The sequence below is a fragment of the Syngnathus typhle genome, linkage group LG4 (genome assembly GCF_033458585.1).
Source record: "Syngnathus typhle isolate RoL2023-S1 ecotype Sweden linkage group LG4, RoL_Styp_1.0, whole genome shotgun sequence".
NCBI classification, from domain to species: Eukaryota; Metazoa; Chordata; class Actinopteri; order Syngnathiformes; family Syngnathidae; genus Syngnathus; species Syngnathus typhle.
The window spans coordinates 20,296,859-20,313,444 of record NC_083741.1 but is presented as its reverse complement, the minus strand read 5'-3'; the positions used below and the strand labels follow the sequence as shown (position 1 = coordinate 20,313,444).

Sequence of the window (16,586 nt, the reverse complement as noted above, 5' to 3'; positions counted from 1 at the left end):
TTATTTATTGCTTTTTGGAAGCACAGCATGGCTCAATGGAAGAGACATTTTCCAATTAGTAACCTCAATTATTCCCAAAAAAAAGACACAACGGTGGACTGTCCTGAATGACAAATTCCTCAATGATAATCATCACTCAATAGATAAAAATTGTTAACAATGACATCATGACAGACTACTTGTCATATAAATTTCAAATAAAACCGATGTCACATGACACACACCCATTCTTTAACATTGGCTGAACTGACTTCTCGCTGTTTGAATCCCGTAATAGTTCTTCAAGTACTTTTATACCCCTTTAATGCACCTTCTCCTCCCTTTAAGGTCTTTTAGTGCGCAGTTAAAAGCCTTTCCGTGGCTTAAAGATAGCGAACGTCCTTTGAATTAATTTATGGCCGTTGGTGCCAACTTTGCCCTATTTTACACAAGTCACTATCTTATAAATGAAGCACCCTTGGAAATTACAAGAATATTATTAGCCCAGAACTGGAATGCATGGAAAATGTAGTTAGGGCCAGACAGTTTTTTTTTTGTCATTTCCCAGTGTGTGTAAAGGGTAGAGGTGCACTGACCTTTACCTGATGGATTGTTTTCTTCCAAATGAAGACATGAAGGAGGCGAGGAGAGTGATGGAAGAAGGTCTGTGGGTGTGCGCACATGCATGCATGTGTGTGTGTTTTGTCAATGTGCGTGTGTTTGGCTGGTTGGTTGGTTGGTTGGTTGGTTGGAGGACCTGGAGATGCGCTTCGGCTCTGCTATGTAATTATGTACTCCTCTATTGCCTCCCCTCCAATATCTTGGCTTCTCTCCCCCGGTTCTCATTCTGCTGCAAACCCAGAGCTGAGCCACAGGTGGTGGCAATCTTGGCTTGTCCCACTACACTACACACACACACACACACACACACACACACACACCGGAGGGGCAGAAGGCAGGCGGCTAATAACGAAGCTTTACCTCTCAAATGAGAACAAACACACCCGCATCCATGCTGTGCCTCTGCAGGACTGGCATGCACAGACACACACACATAGAATGTTTTCATGTAGAAAAGTATAAACAAAGACACACACAATTTTAGCCATGACCGCATGTATCAAGAAGCCAACACCTAGCATACGTCATCGCGTGCGTGCATGTGTGTGTAACGTCGATGTGAGTGTGTGTGCGCGCATGTGTGTGTCTGCTGTGCACCATCTGCTGCACACGCTGTAGGTATGTATGATCGTCACTCATAACCTGTTAGGATTTGGACTTTTTGCCCCCCGGCAAAAAAACTAACTAGTGAAAAAGTGTTGCCTTAAAAGATGTCGAATGTATTTCGGGAAAAAAAAAAATCGGAATTTATTTCGCAGGGGTTTTTTTTTTTTTGCTTCAAGGACTTGCAGAATGCAAAGTGAGTGATGCCTTAATCGTGTTGCTATTATTTGGGAGTTGAGAATTGCAAGGACGAGTTGAAATGACGTTCTACCTGTTCCTGCAGCATTTTATTTGTCATTGTTGCATCTCACAAATATGGCCTTTCATCAATCAGGTGAAGGAAAAATTACAGAAAAGCCAGAAAGGTTATGTGAGGTGAGGCATTCAAGGTCTCCATCTATCTTGGATGAATTCCAAAAGCAACTAGTGCGAATGAGAGCAAGGCATCCTGACGGGACAGCCAGCTTCACCACGCGTGGGCGCCCCTCGCTATAATTTTTGTTTTTTTTCATGCTTTCTTGGCAGCTCCTAAGTGTGGATCCTGTTTTATATGCACACGCTCACACCGAAGACGCCATCTGTTGCCGTATGACCAAGCGGAATTATCAAACGCGCCATTTTTTTCATTAGTGGTCGTTCGTAGCTGGGTTGCAAGCCTTTGATGGGACTTTGCGGATTTAATCATAAAATCCTCACATCAGCTAGATGGATCATTAACGCGCATGAAAACAATATAAAAACAACAGCACATAACATTATTCATCCAGAGCAATGTCATTTAGCAGCACGGATGTGATTGAAAATACAAAATGAACAGAAGTCCAAAACCAGTATCAAACGCTAGCAGCTTGGCTTCAACAAAAAAACAGCTACTAAATCCAGGATGAATTCTCATTAAAAACTGCAACTGATTATCAAACCAAATGTAAACTTTATTGATCGGCCTTGTTCGTATTTTGTCGATTGTAATTCAAAACAACTAACTGTAGTTAAAGTTTGGTTGCTACAGCGTGCTAGCAAATGAACAGTTAGCGTGTTAGCAGTTGATCCGCTCTCATTTGAACTGAAAAATAGCTAACTGTAGTTTGGTTGCTACAGTATGTTAGTAAGCTAACAGTTTGCGGTTAATCAGCTCTCGTTCGAACTGCGAAATAGCTAACTAAAGTTTGATTGCTACAATATGTTAGCAAACTAACAGCATGTTAGCAGCTCTCGTTTGAACTGCAACCTAAAAAATGGGATAAGATTTAAAAGCACTTTATGAAAATAAAAAGTGAAACTATTTCTCCAAGTATTAAAATTATTCACAGAGCGGTATTCTCGTTTTGGTTTGCCGCGGTTCAATTAGTATGCTCACTCAGCAGCGTCCCCGTTGCCACTAAATATTTTTTTAATTAGTTTAATAAGTTCCACATGCACACCAGCGGGGGGCCTCGCTTCCGAATCCCCGCACGCCATTTAGAGTTTCAAAACCACACCCGGCGTTGCATCACGTCGATGCAACTTTCCTCAGGTTGGAAGACAAGCAACACCAAACAGCAGGTGCCGTTAAAAGTGTGACTGGCACTCGGGGAGCTTTAACACTACTTGTCTCCTTGACGACTGCCGTAGACTTCCGGGATCGATGATGTGAGCTAAATAAAGGTTGGGGAACAGGTGAAGCAAGTTGGAGGAAATCATTGCAAATAAAACACTTTGGTTTGATACATTTCACCGAAGTCGATTGGCATGTCCATCGAAAATAAAGCCGCAAAAGGGTTAGCATGCTAAAAAACGATGGATATATTTTGGGCCATGCAATAAAAACGGCAAAACACACCCTTTTGCTATGAATGCTGCAAAAACAAACCAGCAACATGCTAACATTAGCCCTAAGTCTACTCTTGACTAAAAACCGTCCTGCTTTTAACGTAGCGCCGTATTATTTTGGGCTAAGCGGGTCGTTTATTTATTCATTACCTGACCAATCGCCGGCTGACCGAGGCTCCTGGCTGTCAGCCTGTGGCCTGAAGCTGAAGCTTTAATAACCTTTTAAGTGTTTGTCATCAATAATGCCTCATACGCTGCTGCTGCTGACATGAAGCACGACGCTGATCCATCACGCTATGTGGGTTTGTGGGCCGCCGTCATTAGGAGGCGCCGCAGCCGGACGGGCCCGCCTCATTCCCCTTGGCTGTTTGCTTTGAAATTGTCTCCCAGGATGGCAATCACCCGATTGTCAATCATCATCAATAAAATATTCGAGTGACATTCAGGACATGGGGCAAAAGCAATCCGCAAACTAATTTTTGTAGTTTCGGTATCCAGGCATGATTAATCGATTAGGAGTTGGATTTGATTTTGGATAATTGATTGTTTTAATTAAAAATTAATTAGAATATAATTATTAATAAATTATTATTATTTATAATTATTAACAAATAATAATAATTATTATATTAAATAATTCATTTTTATTTTATTTTTTCTAAACGACAACAGAAACAAATTTGTATAAATCAACTGTCAAAGAAAAAAAATTGCACACCCCTTGCGGATTTTTGTAATCAAAATCAAATGTGACGATAAAGCAAAATAAGTTCTGGCAGTATGCTGTACGATGGAAAAAAAAATAGAATCTTTGCAAGAAGTCAAGCAGAGAAAAAAGGTAGCTTGGGAGTGACATGATGTGGATGAGAAACCTGAATGGAGTGATGATGATAGAGTGAGAGGCAGCAGAGAGCACGTTGTCAACTTCTCCTTTTCTTTGACTCCCTTGTCGTATTTGGGTCACGTATTGTTACACTCTACTGCTATTCACCCTTTTCTTTATTTATTTGGGGATAACTTTCTTGTGTCTCTTTTTGATCCATGTTGCTCCAGCTCTGTCTCTCGGTGTCATGTCATCACTGTCTGAGCTCCCTATTTTCTTTTTGTTTTGTTTTACACATTTCGACATGTTGTCAAAGCTGTGCAATTTGAAGAATTGCTACTTCCAAAATGTGTTGTCTTTTGGATGTTTGGAAGTTTAAAAACAAAAGTGGAATTCTACCGTATGACATTTCGCATAGCTCTTATAGGTCAAACTTAAAAAACAAAAATCTAAATATATCTTTCTTTTTTTCTTTTTTTTTAAATCAGCGTCGAAAGTACGTTTGGGCAAATACATGTAAGTACATGTTTAAATGTCAAATTACAAATCATGTAGGGAAAAAGTTTAACAGTGCCTTGAATTCCCGATTTTAAAAAAAAAAAAGTCATTCTAGATGTTATTTTGAATTTATTTACTGTTAATCCAATCGTCAAATAAATTCAAAACACCAACAAACCAAAATATAAAATATTTACTTCTGATTGACGTTTGTTTGGTCCACGGACCTTCGACCGGGCTTAGCCAGAAACCCGTCACATCGAAATAATACATGCTGACTGAGTGAACGTTATTAGTAATTTAACAAACTAGCAGAGAGCATTTTTAGGTCACAAAGTGCCGTCTGCTCATCACAGTTAAAAAAGGGACAGTCTAGTTCTCTTTTGTAACTTTTACTCACAACAAAGCACAAAACCAAAAAAAAAGGCGATCCGACAAGGCAGGGAAAACTTGCTCGCAAAACTGTCCAAACTGGCTGTGTTGATAAAATAAGCTTTAAGTTTTAGGTCAGCAGCATCAAACAGCCAGCGGACGCAGCAGCAGCAGCATAATAATAACAAACCCTTCTGGAGAAAGCGTATCTTTAACCTGAAACGACTGACTGCCGAGTCGAAACGCACAAAGACTCGAGAATGAGCTCGGAATGTTCTGACATTCACCTCCACATCGACTGTTTTCCAAAATCAATTCTTATTTAGTTATTTAGGCTGCGACAGCAGAGGCAGGAAAATAGTTTTTTCGATTGGTAAAGGGGGGGAAAAAAAATTGTTTATTATGATGAAAAGTAGCCGTACCAAGTAAAAATTTTCAAGGACACGATGAAGAATTGAAACTGATTGAACGGAACAGAACTTTGTACCCCACAATGAGAAATAGGACAATGTTGTTGTTTTTTTTATCATGATACTTTGTAATTTTATCAGAGCCTCAGCAATCCTCCAATTTTACCCAACCAATTTCCCGATTTTTGCTCATTTGAAAGTCAAGCAAAAATATTCAAACATAGCCGACAAAACATGGACAGAACTTCCTCTGCTAGCCTTGTTCTTTGATAAACTCCAACTGGGGAATTTGCTGAAGAGTGATGTTTATTTGCCAAGCATTTTTGCCGACACCATCTAACACGAGTGAACCGTAGCATCAAAGTTATTCTACGGAATAAAGAGCAAGAGCCCGTGAAGATAGTAAAATCATTTTTAATCATCGGTGAATCCCAGCCAATGCGTAGCAGGTAATTAGAGAATTACATTAAATTGGGACAACAACAACTCCTCCACTAGATGGCACAAGTTCCCGTATGGACGTCATTTTGAAAATATGTCCTACCATGTCCGTTTTCTGGCATGGAATCAATGGAAATGGAAGTGATCCTACAGTGAGTAGGCACATTGGCTTCCTTCCTGCTCCCCTCCGTCTTCTTGGCGGCGGTCGAGGAACAGAGGGACAACATAGCGTAATGAGCAGGATTACCGAGGGAGCGCGGCGGGAACGGTGTTGGTATCAAAGGAGCGGCAAGACGGCGCGAGATATCCAGACAGCTGGCCTCTTCTTTTATTCATTGCTCGCACGCCCACAGTGACTCAGCTCACTCTCCCGCTGTCAGTCTGTCATTCTCCATTAGTAGCTTTGTGCTTCTACTACAAGTCATCTTGCTTTTATGATTGATAGCCGTGCCCAAATGGAGTTTGTGTTTAGCGCATTCATTTAGTTATTGGAATCGGACACATAATGGAAAAGTATTTTTTTTTTTGCAATTCTCGTATACAAATAATTGAGTCGTCCCGACCTGTCCGAACAAGTAAGCGGAGCTGCCAATTGTGTAACTTATTCATGGGTAATAGAAGCTAGCAAAAGGAGTAGGCTAACGACTTGAGGCTAACCTCCATCACCGCTAGCTTAATGGATGCTAACTGCATCTTTATTCGTCGTACAATAACAAACGCCGTGACGCTAGTTTCCCTAATGAGCTTCAAAAGCAATTTTGACAACTTGGCATCGAAATTCGATGTTGGAAAATTCTGGAGAACCTCTGGGTAGAAAAAAAAAATCAATCTACATATTTCTAATGTTAATTTTCCAAGTGGTTGTTAGTAAAAGATTTTTTCACAACGAGAGACTCAAGACAGGCGATGGAGCCAAAACGTGACATCCAGAGATCTCGATAAGGTGGTGGGAGGGCGAGAATGCATATCCTGTCAGCCAGCGAGGGAAGAATCAGATGCGGGAGGTGGGCGGTGGGCGGGATGGAGGAGAAGCAAAATGGCGTGACTGATACCAAGGAAACGAGAGGAAAGACAAGTGTGCAAATGAGACCTAGTCAGAGTTTGAAGCCTTCTGTCAAGCACCGCGGGCCAAATCTTCACTGACCATCTGGAAGACACGACACAACTTCAGTGAAGAAGCTTTCAAAAGTGTCATCAGCAGTGGAACCTCTGAATCCCAACGCCTCCAAAGTCTGACAAGCCACATTTTCAACCAGACCAGTACTTTTTTTTTTTCATTGGTATTCCATTGCACTCTGATTTTGTTTCTTTGCACTTCTCCTGGTCAGAAACTTTCATTCGGATGAATTGCTTCGGAAACTTTCTTTAGTATTCCGTGGCAATTCAGATAGTCCAAATTTGTTTAGTATTCCAGTACACTTGTCTTCGTCAGAAACTCCAGCTTTCATTAATATTCCATTGCAATTTTTTATTCAGACGATTTTTCCTAGTCTAAAAATGTCCAGTGATTTTCGGATTCACTTTTTTCCACTCAGAAACTCCAACTTTTGTACTTTTCTTAGAAACGTCAAATTCCATTGGTATTCTTTGCACTTTTGTAGAAAGAGCAATTTTGATTGCTATTCCTTCGCATTTGTCTTCTTGGGATGTTTCATTGTGAGCTGCTGTATTGTAAGTGATGGTTTGGTTTTGAACGATGCCGGTAATTCCCTCCTGAATCTCCAGACGTGTTGCTAATTGGAAGATCCACCCGCCTCTGACTTGAAGCTACGAGTCTTTTACTGGAAATGAGTGTGAGCCTGCTGCTTTTTTTTTTCGTACGTTGGACAGCCACACATTTTTCTTCCTGACTCGAGGTACTTTGAAGAGAGCTGCTCCATCAGACATCCAATATTCCTACACTCCTGGTTGATCCAGGCCAGACAAAAGGCCACATATCTAGTTTGTCAAATGAATCTACTCCCTCTTTAAGTAAACAAACTTGTCTGGAGTGCAAAATGGCGGTCGTGTTTGTGAAAAGTGAGACACTTTGATTGCTGGGTTCTTTCTGTCAGCACGTAAATGCTACTCCAATTATTCCGCGGCCTCTCCGGGCACTGTCAAATTAGCGGCATATCCGAGGCGAGCGCGCCGCTCTGTTCACCTTTCCGGCGTTCTCGCTGACAGTCGAGAGTCTGACACGTCGGAAGCGGAGAAAACGCTCGGCCTGTGCGATCACTTTAAATGCACAAGCCGGTGAATCAGACAGATTCTGACATCGGGTGCTTTGCCTTGGAAAATTTGTGACTCAATTCTTTAGGCAAGACTATTTTGTGAACACAATGGCGGGAGGGGAAAAAAAATGTAAGGAAATGGAAGGTGAACTGTTTCAGCTGTCATGGAGCAGATGGGGTCAGTTTTCGGAGTTTGAAAAATTGAAGAAGCGGTTAATCAATGCAGACTAGTGACAATTGTGGATAACAGAAACAAATATTGAGTGTGAAAGTTATGCAGGGTTTTTATTTTGGGGCTCCCCATTTGTGTCAGTGTTTTCGCTTGGCAGAAGTTTGACATTTTTGAGTTTTTTTTTTTCCTCCCGTGGAATAAATACACACATGCAGACTCACACACACACTCTCTTGACAGCAGGTGTGTAAAATGTAGCTAACCTGTGCTCTAGGAGTGCCTGATGTGTGTTATTTTGGGTCGAGAGGGAGTGTCAGTTTTTTTTTTTTAACACATACATATGTTCATTAGCACAGAGGCTTAGAATAAACATTGACAGACTTCGCATAATTTTCATGGTAGGCAGGGATTGTAATATTTATATTCTTTTGGATTTTATATTTAATACAGAGTAGCAGTTTGCAGGATTGAATGTGTTTAAAAAAATATGGCTCTTTTTGAAGTCATGTCATTTTTGATTTCCAAATGTGTTATGAGGCAGTTGAGGTTGTGCCTGATGAATATTTGACGTGACTGTTGGAAAAACTTTTTATCTCAATAGTTGTTTTTAATTTATATCTTTAGAGCTGCTGCTTAATGAAAAAAATATATATTCCTACTGATGAAATTGCTGCTGAGACAGCGTTATTAAAAACTGTGTAATTGTTTTTCTAGTAATTGGTCATAGGCGGCAATAATGTTGAATATTTTTTTGTCAGTTATTATTGTTTGTTATTGCTTAAATAAATAAAAAAACACAAGATAAATTATAATTTATATTATATTTATACCACTAAATAATTATAACATAACTACAGGCATTTTTATTTAGCATTCAAAGTAGTTTGTGTTTTTTCTGGCCGCAGGCTGCTTACATTGTCTAGCTGATCACTAAGGCCCTCGCCCGAGGGCAGCGCAAAGTGGAAGAGCGATTTTTTTTTTTTTGGGCCAAGATCACAACTTTGGACGAGGGCACTGGGTTGGGGTTGCTGATAAAGAATGATAATGAGGGAGACGCTGAGGCAAGTTTATAGGGGAGCCACGCTGGAGGCTAATCGGTTGCTACGGACGAGAACAACGGTTTCTTGCTGTCCATGAAGGCAAGTCGTGACACTTAACTCACAGACGAGGTTGGACGAAAGATTGACGGCCGCGATTCCGCTTCTCGGCCACAAATCGAGGTGAGCGGGGAGGCTTAACTAAGACATTTCAGTATCCCCCATCATGGCACCTTGGGGTGCTCCTTTTATCCATTGTCTAACACTAGCTTGGTCTCGCGTCAAGCACCACGCGCTCTTCGAAACGCTGATTCAAGTATGCTGTTGCAATTCTTTTTTTTCCCTGTGATTCGGTTACTTCCTTTTCGATTGTATTGCTTTGTGTGCTTGTGTGTCAAAGGTCATAAACCGCACAGTGCGCGAATAAGATTAGTGGCAATTTAAGAGCCCGGTGTGTCTCGCCTCGCCTGTGCTAATTCACTTAACCCCGATCTCGCAGCTGACACTCTGCGTTTGTTTACGCATCCCCGCCCCGTCCCAGAAGACTCCTTGTTGCCATGGCAACGTGCCCCATGACTGTTTGCATCCTCGATATCCTTGAATGCACTCGGAGAAGGATCTGTCTGTAAATCGGTCTTTTCCTATCGGTGTAGTTTCTGTGCTCGGGTTTGATTCTCTAAGTTGTGCTTTGGAAGAAAACAAAAAAAAACAAGAATGACGGTTTCTGATCTATTCAAATTTATATGACCTCCTTCTACGACTGAAATGACCATGAAGTATGGCATTGAAGGGGACACGTTTGAATTACGTGCAAAAGATTTATGCACGTCGCCTTGGACCGGGGTTAAAGTTCAAAGTTTGAGAGCATATCGTGTGATGCTCGCAAGCAGAGAGCGTTTTATGGATTTCTCTATTTACCACGTCCTCTGAGATGCGGTTATAAAAAGAAAGAAAGAGATTGCGAGGTGGAGGAGGTCTAAGGAAGGTCAGGACGCTTGCATCATCAGCACTTCAAATAGCCGCCCTACGACAATGGCCGCAAAATAAAAAATACGGGTGTCTTTGACCTTTCCAAATTGGCTCATTATTTTGGATTGGGAATGACGAAACACCATTTAATTCAGTTATTTGGGTGGAAGGAAAAAAAATGTTTCTTCCTCTTTAATGGGAGATGTCATCTCCCTGCGAGGAGGTGCTGAAGAGGCCGGAGAAGTTGTGAACAGCTGAAAATAATACCAATCGGTAGGGATGATGTCACTATGTTCTCATGGAGGAGAACACCAAGTGGACTTAGAAAATAATGGACTCTGCCAGGTGACAAAATGGAGTCGGATTTACTTGACACCTTATTTTCTTCGGGGGGAGTCACATGATTCCAATTTGCACAAAGCAGCACAGTGCTGTCTGTAAAAAAAAGTTAGCTTAATCTCATTATTATTATTAATTTATTTCAAGCCCCCTTCATTCTCCAACAGAACGACTAATGAGAGATTTTGGGGGACGCCACTTGACGGCTGAAGGAGACCGCTCAGCGTCTGCGCTACTTAAAACACTTTAGCACAGTTTGGTCTAACAAGCTCATTATTTCCATGTTGTTTTTGTCCTTTTTGTCCGCCCCTCCTCAAAATAGTTTCTGGATTATACACGTCGCCGTCAGACGGCTTCAAGTGGAGGAGAAGGGGGGGGGTAGTGATAATGATGTGGCCCTCACTAGCATGTCGCACCACCCGCATGAATATTCATGGGATTTTTTTCGGGGCCCTGCAGAGAGGTGAGACTCTCAAGGTTTAATGTAGAGGGCAATGAAGGACAAAGCTCAGGAGCCAATTAGAATTGTCACAGAAACTTCTGTCAGCAAAATGATTCCACGCACAGTTAAATTATGCGATTTGCATCCTCCATGTCAGTTTTTTGGAAATTTATTGCTGGTTTGCCACGCACACCAGTGAAAATCGATAGTAAAGTTACGCTGAGTGAAATTGACCGGCTGTGAAATTGCAATCAAGCAGACGCTATTACCCGTAACCAAATAGACACTACAAAGATAAATGATGTTTGCAAATCCCCCCCCCCCCCCTCTCCCTTGGAATTTGCTTGAAATTACATTTACCTAGATTACATTAAGGAGGGGAAAAATCTTAGACTGTGGGGCAAAAAAAAAAAAAGCAGGATGAGCTTAGCTAAACCCGCTCGCCACAGGTTGTGTTGAACTTCCCGGCTTGACAAAATACACCCGGCGTCATCAGTTGTTGCGGTTAAGCAACAGTCGAGACGAAAACATGTATAAAAGATGACGGGACGGAGGCGGGGTGTTAAAAAAATAAAATGAAAAAAAAGAAACTCCTCCAGAGGGAAGCAATTAGACCTTGGGAGATTTCAATTACCACCTCGATGGGCCTTTCAAGATCGATAAGCGGCCTTGTATGTTGACGTGATGGTCGTCTGAGGGGCTCATCGCGTTAGCAGACGCTTTTGTAAATGTATCCCCCTCCGCCTCCTCCTCTTTTGTGTGTGTGTGTGTGTGTGTGTGTTGCTAAATATTTATGTGTTTCATAAACGGCAACACCATGTGATGGATCCACACAGCCTACAGGAGCGATCATTAGGGGTGAGGAGATCAAATAGTACAGCTGAACCAAAACAAGATTGGAAAATATCGTATGGCTCGCCCCCTGCACCCCTCCCTCCCCCTCCTTTTCTTCTTTGGGAGCAACAAAACAACAAGCATGCTAATCTAAAAGAATAGTGGCGCATTTCAAAACAAAAGACAGCAGGATATATATATATTTTTTTATATTGTCATTAACTCACTAAAGTTTACCGAGGCATGATTATGGTTCATATTAGAAAATGATGACATTTGATCAAGTGTACCCTAATCCAACATGGCCGCATCACGTCGGGAAGGTTTTGATTGCCCCCCCCGCACTTCCCTTATCCTTCACTCCCACCCTCCAAATTGAAAGTGACAAGCCACTTAGGCCGAGGTGTCCACGCATAGCAAGACCACCCCCCCTCCCCCCACTTGCACCCATCAGCAGCCATGTAGGCCCACTTACAACTGTCAGCCTGATTAAATGACAGCTGCTTTTAGGAAATGTTTCGGGTTGTGTCCGATAGAGCACAAAACAAATGTCCAGTGTAATAAACATCATTGGTTCCGCTTCCTTAAATCTGCCAATAACGTTCCCGCCCGTCGCTATGGTGACCGACTCATAGTCTCCATAGGCCTCAATGGAATAGTTAACATGCTTTTTATTTATTTGTTGTATTCTTTCTCCGCAGATATGAAACTTGATGGAATTGTCCAGCAATCCAGGGAGGTATGTTTGCTCCACGCACACACTTACACACAAATTCACAAGCTCACCTGATATCAGTCTGATATCAGATACCTTTGGAGCACAAAGTTTTGAATTGTGTCCAAAAAATTTGAAGCCTAATTCTATATACATATGGCATTTTTTAAAATTATTATTCATTTTGATGGTGTGTCAACTTCAATAGACTTTTTTACTTTTTTTATTTTCATTGACTTAAATGTGGCATCACAATCTTTATCCCAAGTCGTGGACGTTTAACCTAAAAAAACAAATCAAAACCTAAAATGTTCATAATATATCACAAAAAGTATTGGAATATGAGAAATGAAAACTAAAATTGTGAAGTTTCTTTACAACTTCTTTATCCTGCCGTGGCGCCAAGCCTTTCTCGTCATCTGCAGGGATGATCCCAGCAAGATCCAGGAAGGACATCAACGTCGCATCGTACTCGTAAAATGTGTCAAGTGACTTGATGACACCATCAGACTATTCTATTGAAATCAAATGTCAGCATGCTCGGTGGCCTTGGGCATGTTGGTCCACCAGGCAGTTGGAGATTCTAAATGAAACATGCCACTCAGTGTTTATGGGACACCTAAATTATATGATGGCAACACCAGGAAGGAGTTTGGCCACACTGTGGAACTTCATCAGGAGAATTGTTGTTGTAGCGCAACAGCACCATCTAGCGGTTCATTTAATAACTAAGCGTTGCACTGTGTGATTCATTACAGGACAAGGAGCGAGAAAATCAAGATCCCCAAGTTGGTGACATCATGGTTCCGAGTCCAATCTCCCCCATCCAGTTCCCGCATTTCTGGAAGAGTGAACAGTTGGTCATGGGTGGATCCCAGGAACAGGACTTGGGCTCACAGCGCATCTCCAAGAAGCACCGCAAGCTCCTGAAAACAAGTCCACCCATGCAGCGAACCAACACCTCTCCCTCCTCCTCCTCCTCTTCTTCTTCTTTGACTTCATTCTCAAGATTGTTTCCCCTCCAGCATTGGCGGAAGCTCCTCAGCATCTTGGAGAGACGCCGGCAGATCATTAAGAAGATGTGCGCCAAGTACAAGAGCAACGTCTCCAAGACCATCACGCAGGACCAAGTGAAGAACATCTTTGTTGAGGACAAGCACAAGGTCCTCTACTGCCAGGTAGAAAACTCGCAAATGTGATGATACAGTTGGCGAGTTGATGAAACCGATTTTCCTTCCATCATCCAGGTACCCAAAGCAGGCTGCTCCAACTGGAAGCGGACTTTGATGGTCCTGGCAGGAGTAACGTCTGACCCTCACAGCATCACCCACGATACGGCCCACTTCGGCAACTTCTTGAAAACCCTGAACAGTTTCGACCGGCAGGGCATCATGCGCCGCCTGAACAGCTACACCAAAGTCATGTTTGTGCGAGAGCCTTTCGAGAGGGTCGTGTCGGCCTACAGGGACAAGTTCGAGAACCCCAACGACTACTACCACAAAGGCTTCGGGAGGCCCATCATCTCCAAGTACAGGCCCAACGCCACCAGGTCGGCCTTGGCGTCGGGCAACGGAGTCACCTTCCAGGAGTTTGTGCAGTACCTGCTGGACGTGCACCGGCCCGTGGGCATAGACATTCACTGGGAACCGGCCAACCAACTGTGCAACCCGTGCCTCATTGACTACGACTTCATCGGCAAGTTTGAGAACATGGAGGAGGAGGCCGATCTGCTGCTGCGCTTGGTGGGGGCGCCGCGGAACCTCACGCTGCCCAAATTCAAGGACCGGAACACGTCCGACGAGAGGACGTCGTTGAAGCTCACGCAAAAGTATTTTGAGCGCATCGGCGCGGTGGAGAGACAGCGGGTGTACGACTTTTACTACATGGACTATCTCATGTTTAATTACTCCAAACCTTATCAGGCTTTACACTGATGGATTGGCGTGGCCACTTCTGCAGCTATTCCACATCGGTCGTCTTGTTTGAGGATTTTTTCCCTTTGTTTTTACAATCTTTGTACCAGATTACAAGATGCAAAAATGTGTATAATGCTGCATTCGATTTCCGCTTGACAATAAGCGTACCCTGGTCAAGCCTTTATAAATGATTTTTCCAGATTGGTTATGAGCAATGCTTTGTGAAGCCAAAGTTTCTGTCACGTCAAAATAAATGTGGAAGTAGACAAGAAGTTCATTTATTTTGATTTTGGGGTAACTGATGCAACATATTTTACTTACACGACACTAACGATTCTCATCGATCAGGGGCGGAGCTGGGCTTTTAACTTTGGGGTGGGGCATGGGGTGGCCAAGGCTATATCAGGGGGGTCCATATAACAAACAGAAAAACTAAAAATGAAAATAATTCTACAGAAAATGCTGATTAATATGAATTATATGGTGTGTGGGAAACAAAATGGCGGAAGAATCGAAAAATACTCATCGATCAGGGGCGGAGCTAGGCTTTTAACTTTGGGGTGGGGCATGGGGTGGCCAAGGCTAAATCAGGGGGGTCCATATAACAAACAAAAAAACTAAAAATGAAAATAATTCTACAAAAAAATGCAGATTAATATGAATTATATGGTGTGTGGGAAACAAAATGGCGGAAGAATCGAAAAATACCCGAAATAACTTTTAGATGGCGACATTTGGCAACTTCAATTTTAACCAGTTATAATATTTCAAACAAATGATGCTCTAACCAAACTTTTGACTAACTCTAAACTTTTGAAAGGACTTTTTTTTGGAAGGGGGTGGGGTCAACAGACTTTAAAGTCAAATGGGTAACGTGAATTTGCTAAACAATCACAGAATGAACCCCAGCTTTGTCTCCAGCCTAGAACTGATGGTAGCATTTTTGTACGTTGATGCTCTTGTTATGTTTGTGCTTTGAAATACGACTCGTCACTTACTTGGGCATCCAGGTATTTATTTACAGGGTACACCGTGTTGCTGTCTGTTTGTGGTATGGTACAGACGTTCCAAAGTGTGTTGGGAGCAGCAATGCAAATCATTATGCATTTCACAAAACAAAGCAGAATTATTTCTTTGACAATCTAAGAAAAATAAATAGCGAGGAGAATTTCGTCGAATTTTGTACAAAACGTTCTGCACTTAGAAGTTTGTATTCTAGTTATTGTATTTGTTTTGAAATCAATTTTATCAGAATAAATAAAGATGAATTGAATTGAGCTGAGTAAATTCAGTTTTTATCATTGAACTAGAATTTTTTTTTCCGAACCACATTATTCAGTTGGGGGGGTGGGGGCAACTTGTTGCTAGGCAGATTTTGAAGCAAACAATCGCCCAATTGGTCCACAATACAACTCAGTCGGGGGGAAATGCTCTTAATGGCTGCATGTGAATTTTGAAACTGAACTGTCCTGTATTAAAAATTAAATCCAAATTTGCACTTATTGCTCTATATTCATTATAAAATGGATTTATTTTTTCGGACACAAACAGTCAGAATTATTGCAAGCTACATTTCATGTAATGTAAATTTTCCACTGGGGAATAATGTCCTATTTTGAAACTGTTTGTGACAAATAATGCGTAACTTTTTTTTGGCTACAATTTCTTCGTAAATTCTCGCTACAAAATGTTCCCTATTGACTCCCTGTGAACTGCTCAGTCAGTAACACTGTACCCAACACTACACACAAAAAAAAAAAAACTACACACACTGTACTGACACCCAGTCTGCAGCCTTGTATAAGCTTTTTCCCACTCTTTATTCTGTACAATTGTATAATGGGCATTCAGATGATTCTATATTTTTCTATTTCTAATATATATATATATATATATGTCTATACACACACACATATATATAGTATATTATACATAATCAGTGGAGTGAAGTTAACTTTTGTTTTGATGTCATTGATTGTGATGCCAGTGTGTCGCCACCAGCGATTAAAAAATAATAATAATAATTGAAGAGCTTAAGACAAGCTTGGACTCCAAATGAGTTTTGTGTTCGTTGTGCTTGATGGCACAACTTTGGCACAACGCAATTTATCAATCACTATTCAGAATAACAGTATGGTGCATAAAAAAAATGTTTATATGAAACTTCCAACACAAATGGCACTAAAGTTTTTTTATTCGCCTTATAGTGTGCACTATTAGAAAGTCTAGAGCCAAGGCAGACATTTTAAAACAAGGTACGTCGGAATATATGAGGTACTTTCTTTGGGTTGGCTACAGGAGTTTGTGCTTCACGTGACAAAATGCTCTGTAATGTTTTTGTTTTTTTTTATGAGTGAGTGGAAATGCACATTATTGACACTTATAGTACTCCT

General features: G+C 41.6%; 1 protein-coding gene across 1 annotated transcript in view; it reads left to right on the top strand.

Annotated features, from left to right (window-relative positions):
* LOC133153036 (carbohydrate sulfotransferase 8-like) overlaps nt 1–14,522 on the top strand; it is a 59,408-nt gene extending 44,886 nt beyond the window's left edge. The window contains exons 2-4 of the mRNA XM_061277058.1: nt 12,264–12,301; nt 13,036–13,455; nt 13,525–14,522. Of these exons, the coding sequence (XP_061133042.1) occupies nt 12,264–12,301; nt 13,036–13,455; nt 13,525–14,211 (1,145 nt within the window). The 3' untranslated portion in view covers nt 14,212–14,522. The remainder of the gene's footprint in view (nt 1–12,263; nt 12,302–13,035; nt 13,456–13,524) is intronic.
* Nucleotides 14,523–16,586: the final 2,064 nt, after the last annotated feature.